The sequence below is a fragment of the Peromyscus leucopus genome, chromosome 3 (genome assembly GCF_004664715.2).
Source record: "Peromyscus leucopus breed LL Stock chromosome 3, UCI_PerLeu_2.1, whole genome shotgun sequence".
Taxonomy (NCBI): Eukaryota; Metazoa; Chordata; class Mammalia; order Rodentia; family Cricetidae; genus Peromyscus; species Peromyscus leucopus.
This window is the reverse complement of record NC_051065.1, coordinates 88189135-88212568: the sequence shown is the minus strand read 5'-3', so window position 1 is coordinate 88212568 and position 23434 is coordinate 88189135. Positions and strand designations below refer to the sequence as shown.

At 42.9% G+C, this 23434-nt stretch overlaps 1 protein-coding gene across 10 annotated transcripts in view; it reads right to left on the bottom strand.

Annotated features, from left to right (window-relative positions):
• Positions 1–22192, bottom strand: part of Immt (inner membrane mitochondrial protein) — a 49136-nt gene extending 26944 nt beyond the window's left edge. For 9 of the 10 annotated variants that reach the window (XM_028860526.2, XM_028860530.2, XM_037203811.1 and 6 more), the window contains exons 1-3: positions 22002–22192; positions 5405–5478; positions 3498–3687 (exon numbers count right to left, since the gene is read on the bottom strand). In XM_028860526.2, coding sequence (XP_028716359.1) covers positions 3498–3687; positions 5405–5478; positions 22002–22046 — 309 coding nt within the window. In that variant the 5' untranslated portion in view covers positions 22047–22192. The remainder of the gene's footprint in view (positions 1–3497; positions 3688–5404; positions 5479–22001) is intronic. The other variant, XM_037203809.1, reaches the window with a different exon arrangement.
• Between the last annotated feature and the right edge of the window lie 1242 nt (positions 22193–23434).

The window sequence follows — 23434 nt, the reverse complement described above, 5'->3', positions numbered from 1 at the left end:
TAATAAGCTGAGGAAGATACACAATATTCCACTTATTTAAAACAAAACAGTTACACTGTACAAATTAACATGCAACCTGTTGCAGGTTGTTTTTTTTTTTAAACACAGAATATAGTAGACAGTGTCTTCTAAGTCAAGAATTGCTCTTTAGTTACACTGATATTTCATAATTTGGCACATTAATCCACTTTTAAATTTAACTACTCTTCTATAACAATGAAATTAATAGCTTGGGAAGGGCCTTGGTTTGTTCTCCCTTTTTCTTGTTAGGAATCAAACCCAGAAGCTCATGGATGCTGAGAAAGCAAGCTCCATTGCCAGGCCAGGGTTATATATATTTTTAGAGACATCAGCATTTCATTTTCTTTTTGAGTTTTTTCGAGACAAGGTTTCTCTGGCTATCCTCAAAAATCACAGAGATCCGTCTGCCTCTGCCTCCCGAGTGCTGGAATTAAAGGCACGCAACATTACCACCTGGCTTGCCTATCATTTTCACATAATTCCAGCAGCTCACACTCTCATAGCAAGCAGGTTTATGATGCAGTTCCAAATTCAGATGTTCTATTTCTCTACATTTTATTCCTATGTCAAAACCTTTTTTTTATTAAGTAGTACTGGGATAAAACCAGTATCTGGAAAAAGAGTGAGCCCTCTCGCTTCTTCCACAGCATTTTCCACAACGTTCTTAGCTAGTCTTCTACAGAATTAATTCTGTGAGATCATCTTACCTGGCTCTTTACTCAGTTTAAAAAGAAATCTTTAACAAATGACATAATTTCTATGCAATACTATTTGGGCATAAGGTGAGAAAAGCAAGGAAGAGCCATATTACTGATAATAACACAAACCAACACCCAGTAAAGTCCACGGTGAGAAAGTAACCAGTGGCACACACCTTCAGAGGCAGGTGGACCTGGATCTCTGAGTTCAAGGCCAGCCTGGTCTACAAAGTGAATTCCAGGACAGCTAGGGCTATACAAAAGAACCTTGTCTCAAAAACAAACAACAACAACAAAAAAAAAAAAAAAAAAAGAAAAAAGAAAGAAAGAAAGAAAGCAAAGAAAAGAAAAGGAACCAATGGCCAGCTTCTGGGCTGACATTTAACCATTCCTGGCTTCATTCAAGCAATCTTTATTTTCAACATTTATTTATTGGGCCCCGGGAGAAGCACACACCATAGTAACTCATATGTTGGTAAGAGGACAACTTGCAGGAGTCAGCTCTTCCTTCTAACATGTGATCACTGGTCTTGATGGCAAGACTTGCTAGTCCATCAGACAATCTTTACAACCCCACTGACATTTGGTTCCTAAGAAACTACAAATGTTTAAAAGTTCCTGGCAAACAGTGACATGAAAGCATGGCAGTGCTTATTTGAGAAGAGTCTACACTGACATGAAGATAATCTACATTTTTTCAGAAACCTGGGGGTGAAGATTGGAGACAGGGAAAGGCCAGGCGCATGGGAAATGAAATGGCTTTACTTCAGAAGACAACTGGGGTATGAAGTGATAAAGGTCAAGGCAGACTAAGTAAAACAGAGAGCTAACAAAATAAAAGCAATAATAATCTAGCAATTCTAACCCAGCAACCTGATAATTGCTACGAGCTGTACTACTAAAAAAGCAAATCAGGAGCTGAGGGCTCAGTGGTACAGCCCTGTGGAGCTTCGAGCGCGATCTCTAACACCAGTGGGGGAGCGGGGAGGGAGCAAATCATGAAGCATGTAGGTTTTGAGATGGTACAGTACAGGTATACTATGTTGTCCAAACAGAACCAGTCGACAAAGCAACTAGGAGTGAGCACAGGCAAAAGCCATTCACAGGTAAAGAGTTCATTCACAAAAGATGACACTTGTGACTGATTATGTTGAGTAAGAAAGGAATACTATTCTCAACTTCTCAGCCAGGCCTCCTGCTCCTAGAAGTGCTTCCAGCTACCTCCCTGGATCGAATGGCTTAAAACTGATGAAGCCACATGATTCTGTGAGTATTACAGCAGCCTAACTATCTCTTTTAGCCAATGCAAACCTTTTAAATGTCTAAGAAATACTGAATTGGAAGACCAGCCAGGAACAGTGTGGTTGGTTATGATGAAGAAACCAGAGAACATTTCTTATCAACAGACGGTCTCTAGGCCATGCTAGATACTAGACTGAACTATCTGATGAACCATGTCCAGCCTCATAGCATACAGAAACACCTACTGCCAACAGGCAAAAAGCCTGTGCTCTTTTGTATGGCTCTTGTATCTGTGCGTAAACAACACGTTGTGTTTGAATTAAGAAATATTTAATAGTCGATGGAGCAATGGCTTAGCAGTTAAGAACACTGGCTGCTCTTCCGGAGGACTAGAGTTTGATTCCCAGCACCCACATGGTGGCTCCCAACTGTTATAACTCCCACCTGACATCCTCTGCTGGTCTCCATGGTCACAGGGAGTACATAAACATACATACAGGTCCAAACAACGATATACTTAAAAACTTAAAAAAGGGGCCTAGAGAGATGGCTCAGTGGTTAAGAACACTGGAGGCTTTTCCAGAGGACCCAGGTTCAATTCCCAGCACCCACATGGTGACTCATAAGCACCTGTAACTAATTCCAGCAGATGCAATGCATTTCTTTTAAAGATGAGCTGGCAAGATGGTTCAGTGGGTAAAAACACTTGTACATGCCTGCCAATCTGAACTTGATCCCTGGATCCCACAGTGGAAGAAAAACACACTCCCAAAAATTTACTCTCACCTCCACACTAAAGCTGGGACATGGACACGGAGACACATGTATGTATGCATGCATGTATATGTGTATATAATAATAGCAATAATGACTAAAACTTAAAATAATACATTATGTTTTTAAATTGTAAGCTAGTGGTGTGCTGACGTGAAACTGAAGAATATGTTCAACGCTCCAGGAACACTGGAAAACATTCTTCAAACTGTCAACCAAACAGTAGACAGTAAAAAATGTGTGGCTTTTATTTTCTTGTCTAAAGTGAGCTGTAACTAGCTACAACAACAGGCTCCATCCTGACAACTCTACATTATGTTCTAGTGCACACAGCCACATTGGGCCTCCGTCACAGGCCAGCCAGTCACCTCTGTCCAACACACCGCTTTGACTTACCCTTGTGCAGTGTGGTTACTTTTTATGTGGTAAGTAAGAGCATTTACGGAATTTCCATAGGCTAAAATTTTACTTGTCTAGATTACTGCTAGTTCAAGTTGAAGAGAACTAACAGACACACATCTGGCAGGGTGGGTGCACTGAGTCACACACAAACACTACTGTCCAGATGAAAAGGGCTTGCTTTTAAAAAGAATTCCATGGCCAGGTATATGGAACATTCCTGTAACCCCAGAACGTAGGAGGGGAATCCAGAGGATAAGGAGTTCAAGGACAGTCTCAGCCACATAAAACTCTGCCTCAAAAATAAGCAGTGGAGTGAAAGTATTCCATAGCATAAATTGAAATACTGTTTAAAATTGTTACCGGCTTCTTTGGCAAGGGAACAGTATAAGGTGTAGAGCCAAGAACCATCTCAAAGAGCTTGTCTGAGTAAGGTATGGTTTTCTCTACACTTTCCCGGAAATGGGAGTCCCATTTGGCATACAGGATAGTGCCACCAATCCCTCCACCAACGAACAAAAGGCCAGCTCCAGCAATTTTACCAGCAGTCAACCTAAAAGAGAGAAACAGGACAGAGATCATACTTTGTTTTCCTTTTATCTACTTTCCTACCGAGTCTTATAGACCATTTCATTTTCATTTCTCTACCACTAACTGGACCACAGCAGCCAAGTGGAACGCCACAGCTGCAAACCACCTTTTCTTGATCATTTTTAACATGTCTGCAATATAAGATAACAATATTTATACATGGATAAGAAAACGTTCAAAGACAGTAACTAGGACAGAAAGAACGAAACAGCCTCTTATTTAACTCTTAAGACCTGATGTGCACAGCTATGAGATTTCCTCTCAGGTTCCTCAAACCACTAACTTCCAAAGCTCCTCTTCTTCTCTATGCTTCTCTGTAAGTACAATAAAATAAATCCTCACAAAAAAAGTAAAGTTAGCTGGGAGGTGGTGGCACACGCCACCAGCGATGGTGGCACACGCCTTTAATCCTAGCACTCGGGAGGCAGAGGCAGGCGGATCTCTATGAGTTCCAGGACAGACAGCACTGTTTCTGAGAAAAACTCTGTCTCGAAAAATCAAAACAAAAACAAAAGAAGGAAGGAGGGAGGGAGGGAGGGAGGGAGGGAGGGAGGAGAGGGAAGAGAGAGAAGAAAGAAAGAAGAGAGAGAGAGAAGGAAGGAGAGGAGAGAGAGAGAGGAGAGAAAAGAAAGAAAGAAAGAAAGAAAGAAAGAAAGAAAGAAAGAAAGAAAGAAAGAAAGAAAGAAAGAAAGAAAGAAAGAAAGAAAGAAAGAAAGAAAGAAAGAAGCTAATTCTAGTATTCTAGAGGCTTGAGGCAGGAAGACTACTCTGGAACTGAAGCCAGCCTAGGCTACAGAGCAGGACTTCTTATTAAATTCAATTTAAATTTGAAAATTACTGAGCTAGAACAGTAGATCAGGGCTCTCTCAGCATGTCCCAAATTGGGAAAGGAAGACAATAAAATGCTACCAGAACTAACAAGTACTTTTTAAACTTACAACTGTGTAGTCAGGACCCAAATGCATTCCCATAAAACAGAAGCAAGCACTTGAAGAGGGGACTCTGCTCTGTGTCACCCAGTTACCAAAGAACTGAAAAGATCATCATCAGCAAAGCCTCATCCAAAGTCATGTAACAGAAGGGACTCCTCAGACCTTAAGAGCAAAGCTTCAGCCGGGCGGTGGTGGCGCACGCCTTTAATCCCAGCACTTGGGAGGCAGAGGCAGGTGGATCTCTGTGAGTTCGAGGCCAGCCTGGTCTCCAAAGCGAGTTCCAGGAAAGGCGCAAAGCTATACAGAGAAACCCTGTCTCGAAAAAACCAAAAAAAAAAAAAAAAAAAAAAAAAAAGAAAGAGAGAGAGAGAGAGAGGAGGGAGAGAGGAGGGAGGAGAGGAGGAGGAAGGAAGGAAGAAAGGAAGGAAAGAAAGAAAGAAAGAAGAAAGAAAGAAGAAGGAAAGAAGAAAGAGAAAGGAAGAAAGAAAGAAAGAAAGAAAGAAAGAAAGAAAGAAAGATCTATCTTACTGAAGTGCACTGAGCTTTCCTCTGATGACCATGGGTAACTGAAACCACGACGTGATCAGAATACTGTTTCCTTAATAAAAGTTAAGTTTATATAGCCATGTCCATATTCAAAGTAACACACACAAACACACACGCGCGCGCACACACACACACACACACACACACACCTATTATTAGCACACAGTAAAGAACCTGGCTCCAGGGAGACGAGCTACATACCCAGAACTGCTTGAAGTGGAGTATCTACGGCATGGTCGCAGTGGACGGAGGACAAACTTCCCACACAGACAACGCTAAAGGAGGAGAAGACATTACATCAATACATTAAAGGAATGTGGAAGCATGCTGGCTCACACTTGTAGTCCCAGCACTCTGCAAGTTAGTAAGGATCACAGACTACAGGCCAGTCTAAGATACAAAGCCAGACTACCTCAAAATACAGAACAATTAAATAAATACAGAACAAAAATATTTTATTACAAATGTATTCAAACAAAAATTACCTTACTGTCAGGAAAAAACTACTACAAACACTTTTCTGGATGTTTAAACCAGTTCTGGCCGGGCGGTGGTGGCGCACGCCTTTAATCCCAGCACTCGGGAGGCAGAGCCAGGCGGATCTCTGTGAGTTCAAGGCCAGCCTGGGCTACCAAGTGAGTTCCAGGAAAGGCGCAAAGCTACACAGAGAAACCCTGTCTCGAAAAACCAAAAAAAAAAAAAAAAAAACCAGTTCTGCACCAGCACTTTAAAGGCTGAAGCACAGCTGGGCAGTGGTGGCACACACCTTTAATCCCAGCATACAGGAGGCAGAGGCAGGCCGATCTCTGAGTTCAGTTCAAGGCCAGCCTGCTCTACATAGAGAAATCTTGTCTCGAATCCTGCTCTTCCCCCATCCCTCCCACAAAAAAGGCTGAAGCAGGAAGACTGCTACAAGTTCCAGGCCAGCCTGGGACACACGGTGAGACTTTGTCTCAAAAACCAAAACCAAAACAAAGCCCCACACCTCAAAACAGTAACCCAGAATGCAGAAAAATTACTCTTAACTATTTCTTTGTCGTTAATTTTTTAAGATTTTATGTTTAAATTACATTTATTTACTCATTTAGTGTGTGTGTGTACACACATGTGTAAGGGCATAAGGGTCAGAGGGCAACTTGTGGAGCCATTTTTCTACTTCTACTATGTGGGATGTGGGGATCAAACTCAGACCATCAGACTTGGCTGTAAGTGCTTTTACTCACTGGGCTATCTCTCAGACCTGATCTTTATTAGTAGTATTTTTTTTGTGGTGGGCAAGGGTGCAAGGCCATGGAACACCTGTGGCGATCTAGAGTACAACTCTGGGGAGTCAGTTCTCTCCCTCCACCTTTATGTAGGTTAAAGGGCTCAAACTTGGCTCACCAGGCTGGTACAACAAGCATCTTTTTTTTTTCTTTTCTTTTTTTCTATCTTGTTTGTTTTGGTTTGTTTGTTTGTTTGTTTTTTCTTTACAACAAACATCTTTACCAGGACCATCTGGCTGGTCCTGGCTGGTTTTGTTGTCATTATCGTCTGTGAGACAGAGTATCACACAGCCCAGACTGGCCTTGATCTCTTGATCCTCCAGACTCCAACTCCCAAGTGCTAGGATCACACACAAGCAACCTTTAATATTTTAAAAAGAGAATCATCAGACTCAATTGGCACTTTCAAGTGTCATATATGGTACTTATTTCTTGAATGCCACTGGGATTTTCCATAAACTTTCTTAACTGGAGGAAATAGGTCAGCAGGGGCATGACCCTGGGCTGTGCCTTGTCAAAGTCCTTTCATGGAATCTTCTTTGCTTCTTGTGCACCATGAAGTAAAAATCTCCTTTGTCACACATTTGTACCCATTCCCAAGACATTCCATTTCACCATGGGCCCAAGAACCACAGGCTAAGGTGGACTGAGCTCTCTGAACAGTAAACCAAATAAATCTTCCCTCTCTTGTTTACCTTAGATATCTGATCACAGCAACACCAAAGCCTAACTACTAATACAAGATGAAGAACAACCTAGACTGAATTTAAACAGAAGAAAAACAAAACAAAACAAAACAAAAAACGTAAAGAAGGTGCTGGAGAAAAGGAGCCAGCCGCAACTCTGACTTAGGTGCGAACAGTCTGCATTTTCTGGAAAGGAAGGAGATGTGAAAACATGAACCCAAAGAGAACTGAAAACCCGCACAGAAACAATCCCAGCATCAGGAATGACCACTGATCAAGGAATCAGCCATCATACCCAGCTAGATTCCCAATTTGTTACGGAACTGTCTGTGACTGCTGGTTGGTACCTCCTGATGTCTGCTTTTTTGAAAGAAACTATCCAGAGAGATTATCCTGTGCCTGTCATCCCAGTAGATCCTGACAGAGAATAGGAAGCAGATGACATTAGTACTCTGGTTTCTAGAACAAAGCTGAAGGAGGGTTAGAACTTTAAGGCTGAATCAAAGATATCTTACCCATTTTAAGATCTGGTTAAAATGATAAGATCCTGGTCTTAGTGCTGACACTATGGTGGGTCTTAGAGAGGGCTGCAATGAGGAAACAATATCAGTTGCTCAGGCCCTCCCCCCACAGAAAAATAGGGCGGAGTGCAGTACACAATACTGACTGCACATGGGGGTTATCTGTTATTCTAGCCCCCACCTCCACAAAAATAGGGCTGGGTGCAGTACACAGTCCTGACTGTACATGGGGAGGCAGGCCATCAGTTGTTCTAGCCCCCACCTCCACAAAAATAGGGCTGAGTGCATTCGTTACACAGTACTGACTGTAAGGGGGGTGGATATCAGTTGTTTTAGCTCCCACCTCCACAAAAATAGGCCTGAGTGCATTACACAGTCCTGGCCATACATTGGGGGTGGGAGTATCAGTTGTTCTAGCCTCCACCCTCACAAAAAATAAGGCTGAGAGCATTTTGTAATACTGACTGTACCTATGCAGATGTGCCAAATACTCTTCTAGACACGTACTGCTCCCTATCAAGCATGAATTCTGTGTGCCCTTCTGTGATTCTGTATGATTTCTTTTGTGAGGATTAGCAGAATAGACAAAGTCATAGAAACAGTAAATAGACAGTGGCTGCCAGGGGTTATGGAAGAGGGATGGGGTGGGGGAGGTGCAAAGGCAGGCTTGGTTAATAATTCACCAACAGAGGGCAGTGAAAGTGATGCTCTGTGGCTTCTCAGACTACAACATAAGTGGATATGGGTTCTGCCTGACTCTGCTCTCAGAACCTGCTGCTGAGCTGTGAGGAAATCCCAAAACAGAGATGTCCCAAGCAGGAGTTCCAAAGCAGCAGTCTCTGCTGAGTCAGCACCAGCAACAAGCAATCAGAGTAAGAACACTAGGAAACGACGAGTCTCGGGCACTGTTTTAAGGGCCAACGTGCAATTGCTTAGCTGATCCCAAAAAAACCTACAACAGAAGCAGCAAACAATGCGTCATTTCCCTGACTCAAGGGACTTGTTACATAGCTAGTTAAGCAGAACCATATTTTTTAAATACATTTTTCTATTAAAAATTTTTTATTAGATTTATTCAATTTATTTTATGTGTGTTTTATCAACATGTATATATGTGTACCATGTGAGTGCTTGGTGCCCATACAGAGCAGAAGAGGACATCAGCTCCCCTGGAACCGGAGTTACGGACAGTTGTGAGCCACCATGTGGGTGCTGGGAATTGAACCCTTTCCTCTGCAAGAGCAATAGGTGCTCTTAACTCAGCCCCTAACACACTTTCCTTTCCATTTACTTATTTGTACGTGTAGGCATGTGCACAAGCCGTAGCACAGGTATGGAGGTCAGAGGACAACTTACTAGAGTTGGTCTCTCCTTCCATGTGGTTCCCTTAGACTGAACTCAGGTCAGAAAGCTTGGCGGCAGGTGCTTTTACCCGCTCCAAAAGAGTACTGTTTTAAATCCACGGATTTCAGCATGTTTGATAGGTTTAAGTCAGTTGCAATCACCATGTTTTTTAAAACGCACACTGTTCTGTCTTTGACTCCCTAAGTTTGAAATGTCTGTCTAACTCTGCCTCTGACCACCTGCAAATACTCGCTGGCAGGTTTTATTTCTGTGTTTGGTAAAGTTCCCTAAGCATGTATAATCTGAACCATTCAGTGGTACACAGTACATTAATAAGGCCGAATAATAACCGTCACACTACCAAGTTCCAGAAATCACAGACGGCTTCCACCAGTCTACAAGGGAAGCCTAGGCTCTATTAAGCTGTCCCACACATCCCTCCTGCCATAACCCCTGGCAGCTAACACCTGCTTTTTGTTTCTATGAATGTCTACTCTGGATAATCCCTAAAAAAGAAATAATACAATATACTGCCTTCTGTTCCAGGCTTTCCCAATTGTTTTCCAAAGCAGCTACATATTTATACTCCCATCAGCAATGTTTGAGGGTTCCAATGTAGGTTCCCACCAGCATCTTGTTATTGTACTCCTATCTGTTAAATTTCTAAGAATGGGTAGGAGCATAGTACATCATTTAGCTTTGACTTTTATTTCCTAGGATCAATGATGCTGAGCAATTTCCCATGTGTTTCATATACTGGCTTTGCATAAATGGCTACTCAAGTCCTATACAGTTTGTTGTTATTTTGTTTGTTTTCTGAGACAGGGTTTCTCTATGTAGACCTGGCTATCCTGGAACTGGCTGGCCCCAAAATCAGAAATCAATCTGCCTCTGCCTCCCAAATTTTGGGATTAAAGTTGTGTGCCACCACATAGTGTTTGAGTTAGCTTCTTGTTAAGCTGTAGGAGTTCTTTACATTTTCTAGATACCAGAACTTTATTATATATTTGAAATAGCCCCTCATTTTTTCACTCTTGAGTATCCTTTTACCTTAGTAATTTTTCTATTGCTATGATGAGATACCATGATTAATACAATTTACAGAAGAATGTTTATTTAGGGTTTACAGGTCCAGAGGGTGTGTCCATGACTATCATGGTGGGGGGCATGGTGGGCAGTAAGCAGGCAGGTATGGTACAATAGCTGAGAGCTTACATCTTGATCCACAGGCACTAGGCAGAGAGCGCTAACTGGGAACAGCCTGGACTTTTGAAACCTCAAAGCCCACTTCTAGTGACACACCTCCTCCAAGAAAGCCACACCTACTAATCCCTCCCAAACAGTTCTACCAACTGAAGACCAAGTATTCAAATATACGAGCCTGGGGCAGGGGGGGGAATGTGGCAGGGGAGTGGGGCGACGGGCATTCTCATTTAAACCATCACTGCTTTAATATAAAATTTTTTTGTAGTTAAAAGGGAGGTTTATTTATTTTTTTTATTTTATTTTATTTTACAATACCATTCAGTTCTACATATCAGCCGCGGGTTCCCCTATTCTCCCCCCTCCTACCCTCTCCCCTTACCCCCAGCCCACCCCCCATTCCCACCTCCTCCCTCCAGGGCAAATCCTCCCCCAAGGACTGCGATCATCCTGGTAGACTCAGTCCAGGCAGGTCCAGTCCCTTCCTCCCAGACTGAGCCAAGTGTCCCTGCATAAGCTCCAGGTTTCAAACAGCCAACTCATGCAATGAGCACAGGACTTGGTCCCACTGCCTAGTTGCCTCCCAAACTGATCAAGCCAATCGACTGTCTCACCTATTCGGAGGGCCTGATCCAGCTGGGGGCCCCTCAGCCTTTGGTTCATAGTTCATGTGTTTCCATTCATTTGGCTATTTTTTTTTTCAATAATTGAGTAAAACCAAAATTAATTATAAGCCACAGTCGTCCTAGGGACCTCCAGTGCTATATATATAGTCTCCATGGTTCCATGGGTTGTGGTCTGATTGCTCTTTATTTTATATCTAGAACCCACTTATGAGTGAGTACATACCATGACTGTCTTTCTGGGTTTGGGTTACCTCACTCAGGATGATTTTTTCTAGTTCCATCCATTTGCCTGCAAATTTCATGCTTTCAGTTTTCTCTGCTGAGTAGTACTCCATTGTGTATATGTATCACATTTTTTTCATCCATTCTTCCGTTGACGGGCATCTAGGTTGTTTCCAGGTTCTAGCTATTACAAATAGTGCTGCTATGAACATAGCTGAGCATGTATCTTTATGGTATGAATCAGCATTTCTTGGGTATATGCCCAAGAGTGGGATGGCTGGGACTTGAGGTAGTTCGATTCCTAATTTTCTGAGAAACCGCCATACTGATTTACACAGTGGTTATACAAGTTTACATTCCCACCAACAGTGGAGGAGTGTTCCCTTTGCTCCACATCCTCTCCAACATTGACTGTCATTGGTGTTTTTGATTGTAGCCATTCTGACAGGTGTAAGGTGGTATCTCAGAGTCGTTTTGATTTGCATTTCTCTGATGATTAAGGATGTTGAGCATTTCTTTCAATGTCTTTCAGCCATTTGTGATTCTTGTTTCGTGAATTCTGTTTAGCTCTTTAGTCCATTTTTTAATTGTACTATTCAGTATTTTGATGTCTAGTTTCTAAAATTTTTAATTTGATGGAATCCTTCTCGTTTTTTTTTTTTTTTTTTTTTGAAACAGTGTCTCATGTAGCCCAGGCTGGACTCAAACTGCCTATGTAGCCTAGGATAACTCATTTTTCTTTATTCTGGTTTGCTTTTTATTGCTGTGATAAAACACCATGACCAGCCAGATAGTGGTGCTACACACCTTTAATCCCAGCACCCGGGAGGTAGAGGGAGATGTGAGTTCGAGACCAGCCTAATCTACAGAGCAAGTTCCAGGACAGGCAGGGTTGTTAAACAGAGAAACCCTGTCTCAAAGGAAAAAACAAAGACTACCATGACCAAAAGCAATTTAGAAAGGAAGGGTTTTATTTGACTTTCACATACCCATCACAATCATAGCCAATCACTGAGGGAGGTCAAGACATGAACTCAGGCAGTAGCAGAGGCAAGAACCACAAATAATGCTGTTTACTGGCTTGCTCCCCATGATTTGCTCAACTTGCTTTCTTCTATCACCTAGGACTACCTGCCTAAGGATGGAACTACCCACAATGGACTGGGCCCTCCCACATCAATCATGAATCAAGAAAATGCTTCAGAAGACAATCTGAGAGGTAATTAACTCAATTACTCTTCCCAGATATACCTAGGTTTGTGTCAACCAGCACACTGTGGTTGTTTGGGATTTGTATGCATATGTGCACATGTTCATGTATGTATACATGTGTGTTGCTCAGATACATGCAGTTATACATGTGGAGACCAGAGGGCAAGGTCAGATATATTCTTCAATGGCTCTCCCCTTTAATTTTTGAGACACGCACTGAATCTGGATCTAGACTGGCTGGCCAGTGAGCTTAATGAATCCCCGCCATCTTTTCCTCAACAATGGGATTACATTCCTCTTTATGTGTGTGCTGGGAACTTGAGCCCAGGTCCTCATGCTGGTGTGCAAACTGAGCTGAGTCATCCCCCCAGCACAACCTTGAACTCCTGATCTTCCTGCCTCTACCTCTCCAGTGCTAGGACCTATAGGTACGCACTGCAATGCCCAGCTTCGAAAATACTTTTGGGGGCTTGTGTCACACCTGCCTAAGTCATTGTCAAGTGTAAGATTTGCCTCCAGTTTGCTCTCTCTGAAGCAGCATCTCTACTTCATATAACCCAAACCTTCAATTTTGGCACACAGCATATCGACTACTTCTTAATTTTAGTAATTTATTTAAATTTATTTTATGTGCATTGGTGTGAAGGTGACAGATCTCCTGGCAATGGAGTTACAGACAGTTGTGAGCTGCCATGTGGATGCTGAGAATTGAACCCAGGTCCTCTGCAAGAGCAGCCAGTGATCTTAACCACTGAGCCATCTCTCCAGGCCTCTTCTTAATTTTAGGATTCCACTTTATTAATGGCCTATGATGTAGAAAGGACAGTAATTTGTCTTGACACATAACCTCGAAATAAATGTCATAAGGTTAGCACCAATGATTCTAACCTACAGAAACATGCTTCAACAAACAAAAGCCAAGAAAAACATCTAATTCCTCAGCTTTACCAAGCAAGAGAATACATAAAGAAATCATCAAAAAATGAAATAGCCTGAAAACAGACAAGCACTATAGAAAAGTCTCCTGTGAATCCTATGCTAGGTTCTGGATTCCACATTTGCTGGCTGATGAAATTAACGACAATTGAACCCAACTGAATCTAAGATGTGACACCAACTTGAACTTTACACACTGCAATCGAGCACTGCAGAAGCAGCAGTGTGACACCAACTGTTCCGAGCACTGCAGAAGCAGAGCATGTGACACCAACTGTCAATCGAGCACTGCAGAACAGGCAATGAAGAATAAAAAAAAATGCAATCGAGCAGCAGAAGCAGAGGCAGTGGTGACACCCAACTGCAATCCGAGCACTGCAGAAGCGAAGGCAGTGGTGACACCCAACTGCAATCCGAGCACTGCAGAAGCGGAGGCAGTGGTGTGCAATCCGAGCACTTTTCTCGACACCCAACTGCAATCCGAGCACTTTCTGCAAAGCACTGCAGAAGCAGAGGCAGTGTTTTATTGTTGAGCAACTGCAATCGAGCACTGCAGAAGCAGAGGCAGTGGTGACACCCAACTGCAAAGTGCAGAAGCCAGACACTCAGAAGCAGAGGCAGTGGTGACACCCAACTGCAATCCGAGCACTGCAGAAGCGGAGGCAGTGGTGACACCCAACTGCAATCCGAGCACTGCAGAAGCGAGGCAGTGGTGACACCCAACTGCAATCCGAGCACTGCAGAAGCGGAGGCAGTGGTGACACACACCTTTTTTTTTCAGAGCTGAGGACCGAACCCAGGGCCTTGTGCTTGCTAGACAAGCGCTCTACCACTGAGCTAAATCCCCAACCCCGGTACACACCTTTAATTTCAGCACTTGGGAGAGAGAGGCAAGTGGATCTCTGTGAGTTCGAGCCCAGCCTGGTCTGCAGTGGGAGTTCCAGGACAGCCAAGGTTACACAAAGAAACCCTGTCTCAAAAAAACCGAAAAGAAAATAAGAGGTAGAGGCAGGAGAATTGGGAGTTCAAGGTCATCCTCAGCTAAACAGGCAGCCTAGACAACATGAGACTATCTGAAAAAGCTAAGAAGGCAAGATGGCTCTGCAGGTTGAAGTGGCCTGACCACTGACCACACCCTGAATTTGAGCTCTGGAACCCACGTGATAGAAGGAGAGAAACAATTCTCACGAGTTTCCCTCTGACCTCAACATTTGTGCTGTGGCATGCACTCACCAACACACGTACAAAATAAAAATAAAACATAATGAAATGGTTGAAGAGATGCTCAGGGGTTAAGAACACCGTCTGCTCTTCCAGAGGACCTGGATCTGATTCCCAGCACCCACATGGCAGCTACAACCAACCATCTGTAACTCCAGTCCCAGGGGATCTGCGTGCACACGTGATGCATAGACATACATGCATCAAAACACTCATACACATAAAATAAAAATAAAGAAAATGTTTTAGCCGGGCAGTGGTGGCACACACCTTTAATCCCAGCACTCAGGAGGCAGGCAGATCTCTGTGAGTTCGAGGCCAGCCTGGTCTACAAAGTGAGTTCCAGGAAAGGTGCAAAGCTACACAGAGAAACCCTGTCTCGAAAAACCAAAAAAAAAAAAAAAAAGAAAGAAAGAAAATGTTTTAAATTTAAATTTTAAAAACCGAGGGGGGGGGGGGGGCTAGAGAGATCAGTTAGTAGTTAAGAGTATTGCTGCTCTTGCAATGGATCCAGGGTTTAATTTCCAGCACCCACATAGTGGTTCAAAACCATCTAAAACTCCAGTTCCAGGGGAATTCAATATTCTTCTGACTTCACTGTCACCAAGCAGACACATGCCACATATACATATATGCAGGCAAAACACTCACATAAAATAAAATGAACAAATCTAATTTTTAAAAGATGAGGAGGCGGAAAGGGGGGAGGGTGACAATCATATTATTAGGTATACCCCTATAATCCTACAAGGAAGACAGTTACAAGTTCAAAGCCAGCCTAGACTACAAAGCAAATACTAACCTGGCCAGAGCTACCAAGTGAGATTTTATCTTTAAAAAATATAAATAAAATATACAATTCTTTACTAAAATTAAAAATTAGCATCCCACAAAAAACAAAGTACCTTGAGAAAAACCTTCTGTATCTAAGACAGAAAGAAGTTCTTTGGTTATGGAAATGATAGGTACTAATTAGTATAGCCCAAACCAACATCTGATACTTTAATATTCCCTTCACATGCGTGAATACCTTTTAGATTGTTTCTCACTCAGGTACACTACATTATGGAAGGTGCGTTTATAAAAATTGTTTAGAAGCCCCTGGCCTCAACATCTTTGATTTTTTTACATGTATTTTTAAAAATCATTTTCTTTTCCTTTTTAGTAAAGTGTTTTAGGTCTTTTCATCGTTCTCAAGTGTTTTTCTTTACCGGTTCTTTATTCTTTTTGTCCTTTTGTACTTTATCACCAGGCCCAACATTTCTGAGGTGACCTTTAGGTACAGAGATAGATAGGAAATGAAAGAATAATAAATAGGATGAAGTATGAGCAGGAGTAAAGAGCGGGCTGCACAGATCGACTGAACTACCTTCCAGCATGTGTGGCCGACAGTTGCTTCACTAACAGACAGATTCAGCCTTGGTCTTAGTTAAACAAGTTAAACACCATCAAAATAGTAGTCTTCCTCCTTTTTTTCCTTAAAGATTTGTTTTTATTCTACGTATATGGATGTTTTGCCTGAATGTGTATCTGTGTACCATGTATGTGCAGTGCTCTCAGAAGCCAGAAATCAGAGGAATCCATTCACAACACTGCTAAAGTGGCTAAGAACCCGGAACCAGACAGGTCATTGGGCCTGGGGGAAAACCTATTACTATTATCTGCTAAAGGAACATAGCAATAAAATAACTCCTAATGACACTGCTCTACCCAAAAACCAGAGCATCACTCAACCCTCCTCAGGAAAGCTTCTTTTGCAGTAGATAGTAATTAACAAAGACCCACAACTGGACAGTGTGCACAGAGTTAGAGACTTTGGAACACTTAGTCCTACATAGGATGTCTGTATCAAACCCCTCCCCTCAAATCTCAGACTTCTTGCAGAAGAAGCAGAAAGATTCTAAGGGCCAGAAGTGGTGGATGACTCCAAGGAACAGCCTCTTCCAGACACAAGACTGATGTCCATATGACACACAGACACTGTGACAGCACACACAATATCTGCACAGGGTCAAACCAGACCAAATCTCAGCACTGAGAAGAGGAAGGAGACACAAAGTCCCATCCCTAACCAAGAGGCTCTTGGGAAGCGACAGCTGCTGGGAAAGGAAAAAAATCTTTTTCTCCAATGGAGTGCCACTGGGTATATCAACTACACTGCAAGGCAGCCTCGTGCCCAGGAGTAGTTGGCTAACACAAACTAGAGTCCATGTTTTGTGTTTGTGTTCTTTTTGTTTTGTTGTTGTTGTTGTTATTATTATTATTATTATTATTATTATTATTTGCTGCTTCTACTTTTTTTTCATTTCAATTATCATTTGTATTGCTGCTAACCTGTTAAAAAGTATATTTTTTTTTGGGGGGGGGGGGTGTGCAGGTATCTGCAGAGGCCAGAAGAGGGCGATGGAGTCCTGGACTGGAGTTACAGGTGGTTGTGAACTTCTGGATGTGGGTGCCGAGAATCCAGTTCCAATCTTTTGAAAGCAGCAAGTGCTCTTAACTGCTGAGCCATCTCTCCAGTCCTGTTAATTTCATTGTTTTAGTCAAAGAAGAACAACTCATATTTTAGATATGAAGAATATGGCCTGAAATGACATTTTGGTGAAATATAGCATTTTTACATTGAAATCAGAAAATGCTATAATTGTAACAAGTTTCAGTAATTGGGTAAACTTATTAAAACAAGTATGAATATTCAAAATGATAAACCTAAGATCAATGAAAATTTAACACTACAAATTATTGCAACTCAGGTGCCATAATGCACATCTATAATCCTAGCACTTGGGACTTATACCTTTTTTTTTTTTAAGTTTGTCCTTTTCTGTTTATTTTTTGTTGTTTTCCCTGTTTTTTGTTTTGTTGAGAGAAATAATATGAAGTTGGATGGAGAAGGGCTAGTGGAGAGGAAAGAATATGATCAAAACAGATTGCATGAAAAAACATTTTAAATAAAAACTTTTTAAGTAACAAAAGGAAAACACTGTAAATATATTTATAAGGACAAACAGAATTAGGACACTTTAAATTTTTTCTTTACTTTTATTTATCTATGAGGGTGTTTTGCCAACATGTGTCTCTATGTACCATGTGTATGCAGAGGGCATGTGTATGCAGAGGCCAGAAGAAGGCACTCTAGTTCCTTAGTAACTAGAGTTACAGTTGTCTGCCACATGGGTGCTGGGAATGAAACCCAGGCCCTCTGGAAGAAAAAGCAGCCGGCACTCTTAACCACTGAATATCTCTCCAGCCCCGCCCCTCTTCTTTTAAGGTATAAGTAAAGAAAGCTTATAACATTAATTCTCAATATTTTGGCCTAGATCAAATGAGTATGACATGTGCAAATGACTACTTCTAAGTATGATGTGTGGGAGAGGCTTACCAGGCTGAAAGCTCAGGTCCTCTAAACCTAATGGTCACTTCTAAAAGATTGAACCTCAAGATACAGTACAGGGATAAAAAGAACAAACAAGGGAAGGAAAACACTGAGGAAGGACTTAACGTACATTTCTAAAAAGAAAAGAGAACAATGTATATATTTTTAAAAATACATGTAAAAATTCAAGGATGTTGAAGTTACTAAAGAATGAAAAAGGTACCATCTCTGATGGTGATGGTTGTGTGTATGTGTGTAAGATTAACATTTAAGCCGGGCGTTGGTGGCGCACGCCTTTAATCCCAGCACTCGGGAGGCAGAGCCAGGTGGATCTCTGTGAGTTCGAGGCCAGCCTGGGCTACCAAGTGAGCTCCAGGAAAGGCGCAAAGCTACACAGAGAAACCCTGTCTCGAAAAAAGAAAAAAAAAAAAAAAAAAAAAAAAAAAAAAAAAAAAAAAAAAAAAAAAAAAAATAAAGCAATAAGTTTTTTTTTTTAAAAAAAAAAAAAAAAAAAAAAAAAAGTGCCGGGCGGTGGTGGCACACGCCTTTAATCCCAGCACTCGGGAGGCAGAGCCAGGCGGATCTCTGTGAGTTCGAGGCCAGCCTGGGCTACCAAGTGAGTTCCAGGAAAGGCGCAAAGCTACACAGAGAAACCCTGTCTCGAAAAACCAAAAAAAAAAAAAAAAAAAAAAGATTAACATTTAAAGTGGTGAACTTTAAGCTAAGTAGGCTGCCCTCTATAACATGGGTGAGCTTCAGGCAAACAGCTGAAGGTCTGCCTAGCATCAAAAGCAAAGACTTCCCTGCTCCAGGGCCTTTGGACTGGAGCTGCGCCAGCTCCTCTCCTAAGTCTCCACACTGTTGGCCGAGATTGCAACAGCACCTGGCTTTCTCAGTCTCTGCTCTGCCAGCCCACAGTGCAGATTCTGGATTTACCAACTCCCATTAACTATGTGAACTCAGCCCTTATAAATCAATCATTCTAGAGACAGACAGACAGACAGACAGACACAGACACACACACACACACACACACACACACACACACATGCTTTGTTTCTCTAGAGAACCCTAACTTAATACACCACCATAGGCCCTAAAGCACTTGAGAATAAGAAAAAAGAAAAAAAAAAAAAAAAGATCACTCAAGCATGTTGCATTTACTGAGCATCTACTAGAAGTCAGGGACTGTCACTACTGGAAAACAGAATTGAACAACACAGGCACAGGCTAGTTGTGGGGTTTAAGGACTTTTGTGGGACAGGCACGTCCTATACATAGCCCTGGCTGACCTGAAACTTAACTATGGAGACCTGGCTGGACCCCTCCGTGGTGGAGTGGTGGGACTGCAGGCATGCAACACCACATGTAACTTGGAACTCACACTTTAAATGCAGAAAACATAAAAAATACACAGATGTCACGTAATGCTAAGACATACAAATACATAAGTGTACAGTGAGAGTGATGTATAGAAGAGTGGTCCCAAGCCCACGTTAGAAAAGAAAGGCTCTGAAAGGAAGGGGGATTTATTAGGAAAGGACCTGCATAAAGTGGGTGGGTGAGTCAAGCAAAGACCTGGGAAGAGTTCAGAGCAAAAAAACCCCACCAACCAACCAAACAAACAAACAAAAACCCAAAAAGACCACCAGTGAAGTGTGTGCTGGAGGAACTACTAAAAAGACAGTGATGGAGCGGAACAGAAAGCAAGGCGTGAGAAAAGCCTGGGAGTGTGGAAAGTGCCTAGACGTCATTCTGAACATGATGGGACGTCAATGAAGAGCATGATGTCACATGTTTGCTTTTGTAAAGTCTTTTACTAACCCGTAAAGAACTTATTTGAAGAGAAATAGAGAAGGCAAGAAGACATGTCAGCAGGTAGGATTTGCCAAGGTGGAATAATTTGGTAAATTGATAACAAATTTAAATTTAGAAACATAAATGCAAAGCTAAGAAAGGGAGATTCGAAAGTCATCTCTTTCGGGATGAAAGTTCTGAGAATTGATCTAATCCCTAATCAAACAACATACAAAAAAATTCTCAGCTATCTGAGAGATTGAGGAAAGAGGATCAAATATGAGGCCAATCTGGGCAATGTAGTGAGACTCCTGTCTCAGGAAAAAGGTCAAAAGAAGAGAGGCATGGCTATTGATCAGTGATAAAATGCTTACTCAGCACATACAAAGCCCTAGGATCAATTCCCAGTAGGGAAAAAAAGCAGAGTCAGCAAAAGAAAATGAGGGGTGAAGGGGAGAAGCCAAAAGCAGTTTCAGAAAACAACAATATCGTGTAGCTGGAGAGACAGCTCAGTGGTTAAGAGTGCTTAATTCTCTTCCAGAGGACCCGAGTTCAGTTCCAGAGCAACCGTGTCAGGAAACCTACAACCACCTGTTAACTCTAGTTCTGAGGGATCCAATGCCCTCTTCTGGCGTCCATGGGTACCAACCTACACACACTCACTCACACACTCTCTCTCTCTCTCTCTCTCTCTCTCTCTCACACACACACACACACACACACACACACGCGCGCGCGCCTCTCTCATACACACAAAAATAAGCAACAATATCAAACACTATAGAATGAAGAGGTAATGTCAATAAACCTATGAATTTTATGATTTCAGGAAACTTTAAAATGTTTGCTGAGAGAGTAGCATTCATGTTTTAGTCTCTAATTGAGATACCCAAAAGAGAACTCTGATTTAGGAAAGTTATCCAGTTGGGCCTAGCCTAATAACAAAACATCAACGATGGAGAAGAGATGTTTAAGTTAAAGACAGAAGCACATGGTGACAGCAAATATACATGTTATGAATGGCCTCTAAGTGCCTTGTGGCAAGAAATTGCTAGCCAGTTCTAAAAGCTGAGAGCAGCTGTCTTCAAGAACAGGAAGACAACGGCGACTTTAATACAACACCTGAAGGGGCTTTAATTTTGCTAAGAATGAGTTTGGAGAAAAAGGAAAAAGTACTTATCTTCACATGAGACTCACAATAATGGCTAATACTTTTTAAAGCTTTGTATGACTAAGCTGAAACCCTACAACACTAATGTCTAGATTACAACAAAAAACATTGTACGATAATCAATGGGGGTGTTGTTACATGCTGCTTAATGTGTACTGTTTGATAAATACCAACAGAAAACTAACACGAGTCTCATTTCCCTATGCAAGAACCTGATGGACAGGGACGGAAGCGGTGGTGTCGCACAACTTTAATCCCAGCACTAGGGAAGCAGAGGCAGGCGAATCTGGGTTCCAGGACCGCCAAGGCTATACAGAGAAACCCTGTCTAGAAAAACAAAAAACAAAACCACTTAACTTCTATCATCTCTGGAGGACCCAGTTATCCAACTACTGCTCGAGTCGCAGCATTTTTCTCACCTTTCGTCAAAGCATTAATTTCCTGATATGAGCAATGGAAACGGGTTTTATTGTCAACGGTAGAAAGTTATATTTTTATGAAAATTAAAAAAAAACCGCAAAGCAGGATGCCTAAGATCCCTGAATGCCAGGCACGGTTCCAAGGGCTTAGAGACACTGATCCCCAAACTAATCTTAGAAATGAGCACAAGGTCATGACTCTGTCCTTCCTCAAGCACCGTAAGTTTAAGCTCCAGAAACGAAAAATCTTTCACTTTTTATTGTAGAGTTAAGAGTAGCTCAAAGGTGCTGTCGACTACAAAGACAAAAGCAACCCATCCAGGTTAATTGCAACCTTGACCCCTAAACCGCAGGCTCTCCACCAGTCCAGGAATACGCTTATTAAAGATGCAACAAGCCCTGAGAAGCAATCCCTGCTGGGAATTGTAGTTCTCCCGCCCCGACCTTCACGATTGGAAACCGATCACGTGCCCAACCGGCGACCCAGACGCCAGCGGCCAGGATTGGTCCGAGACCGAATCAACGAGATCCTGATTGGACCCCAGGCCCCTGAAGCCACGCCTCGGCAGCACACCCGCCTCCCCGCGAGCGCTCCACACCCCAGCCCGCTTCTCCAGCAATGAGGCTCTAGTCATTCCAGCCGAGCGGCCGCCCTAGTGAGCTGCCTCGGTTTCCCGCCCCGTGGCCCTCGGCGCGCCTCTGCCCGGGGACTGCGCATCATGGATGCCTCTCCCGTTGTCCGTTGGCAGTCTGCAGTCGGCGTGACCACGCGCCCCCTCGGGGAGACCCCCACGCTCACCTGCGCCGCGACGGTCACGCCAGATAACTGACAGGCCCGCAGCATCTCGGCCGAAGGGACGGCGCTGCTGGTGGACGCGGGAACGACCGCGGCGGCACGAGAGGAGGGCGTGCGTGCTAGCGTGCGTGCCCGCGTCCGTACGCCCTGTCTGCGCCCTGCGCACCGGAAGGGCCGCCGACGCCACTGCGCACGCGCCGCCGCCTTCCCTGGGCCCGGCGAGGCGGCTCCCGGAGGGTGGGCCTCGCCTCGGCTACGAAAAGGAGAGCCTGGCGGTGATTGGCGAGTAGGAGGCGGAAGGGCGAGTTCTCCTTCCGGGTCGCGCTAGGCGCTAATGTGTCTACGAAATGGGGTTACTAGGTGAGCCCGCAGGGAGAATGGGATGTGGAGTTCGACTAGGCGGAAAACGGACTACTATGACTCTTAGAATTAAAGCAAAGGGGACTCGGGCAGGGACGCTTGCTCCCAACCCTGCGACGCGAGTTCGATCCCCGGGATCCGTATGGTGGCAATAGAGAATCGACTCGTACTAATTGTCCTCTGACTTCAATGGAGCTGTGGTGTACGCATGCCCACAGGTTTTTTTGTTTTCAGGGGGTTGCTGGAGAATGGGTGAAATGACTGGAGGCATCTTGGGGCAGAGTATGTGTTCCTGGTGTCTCTTTAAATAGTAGAGGAACCCAGATTCTAAGTTCTGGTTTTTACTTAAATCACACCGCTTTCTCTGTCACTTTTATTTTACAAAGATGATTTTGGTCGCAGTCCTTGGGATAGGTTGAAAGATTATCCCAAGCACTCTTGAGATTGTAGTCATCATATAGTGTGTTAAATCCTGACCATCGGTAATACTGAGTGTAAACCCCAGTATAATTATGTATGTGGTTATTTTACCATGGTTAAAAAAAAAAAAAAAAAGTTACTTAAAAATCTGAGGCCGGGCGTAGTGGTGCACGCCTTTAATCCCAGTACTAGGGAGGCAGAGGCAGGTGGATCTCTTGAGTTCGAGGCCAGCCTGGTCTACATAGTTCCACGACAGCCAGAGCTACATGGTGAGATCCTGTTTCTAAAAACAAATCTGTTTGCAAAATACTTTGAAGTTAAGTGATTTGTTAAAACATGGTACAGGTTGGTTGCACTTTTATTCTTTTTTCCAATATAGAGAAATTAAATCCAATGTGGTGGTCCACACCTGTAATGCCAGCACTTGGGAGGTTGATACAGGATTGGGCTACAACGAGTCTCAAAAGGGAAAGAGGGTTGAGGGGAGGGGGGAATCTGTGGATGGTATGTGGAGTGAGTAGAAAATGTCTTAATAAAGAAAAAAATTTTAAGAATAAATAAAACATCAAAAAAAAAAGACGGGGATGGATTTGAAATTTATATAAACTGTGTGTTCTGTACACCTAGAATGTTCTGTCCATTCAGTGCTTTTTAGG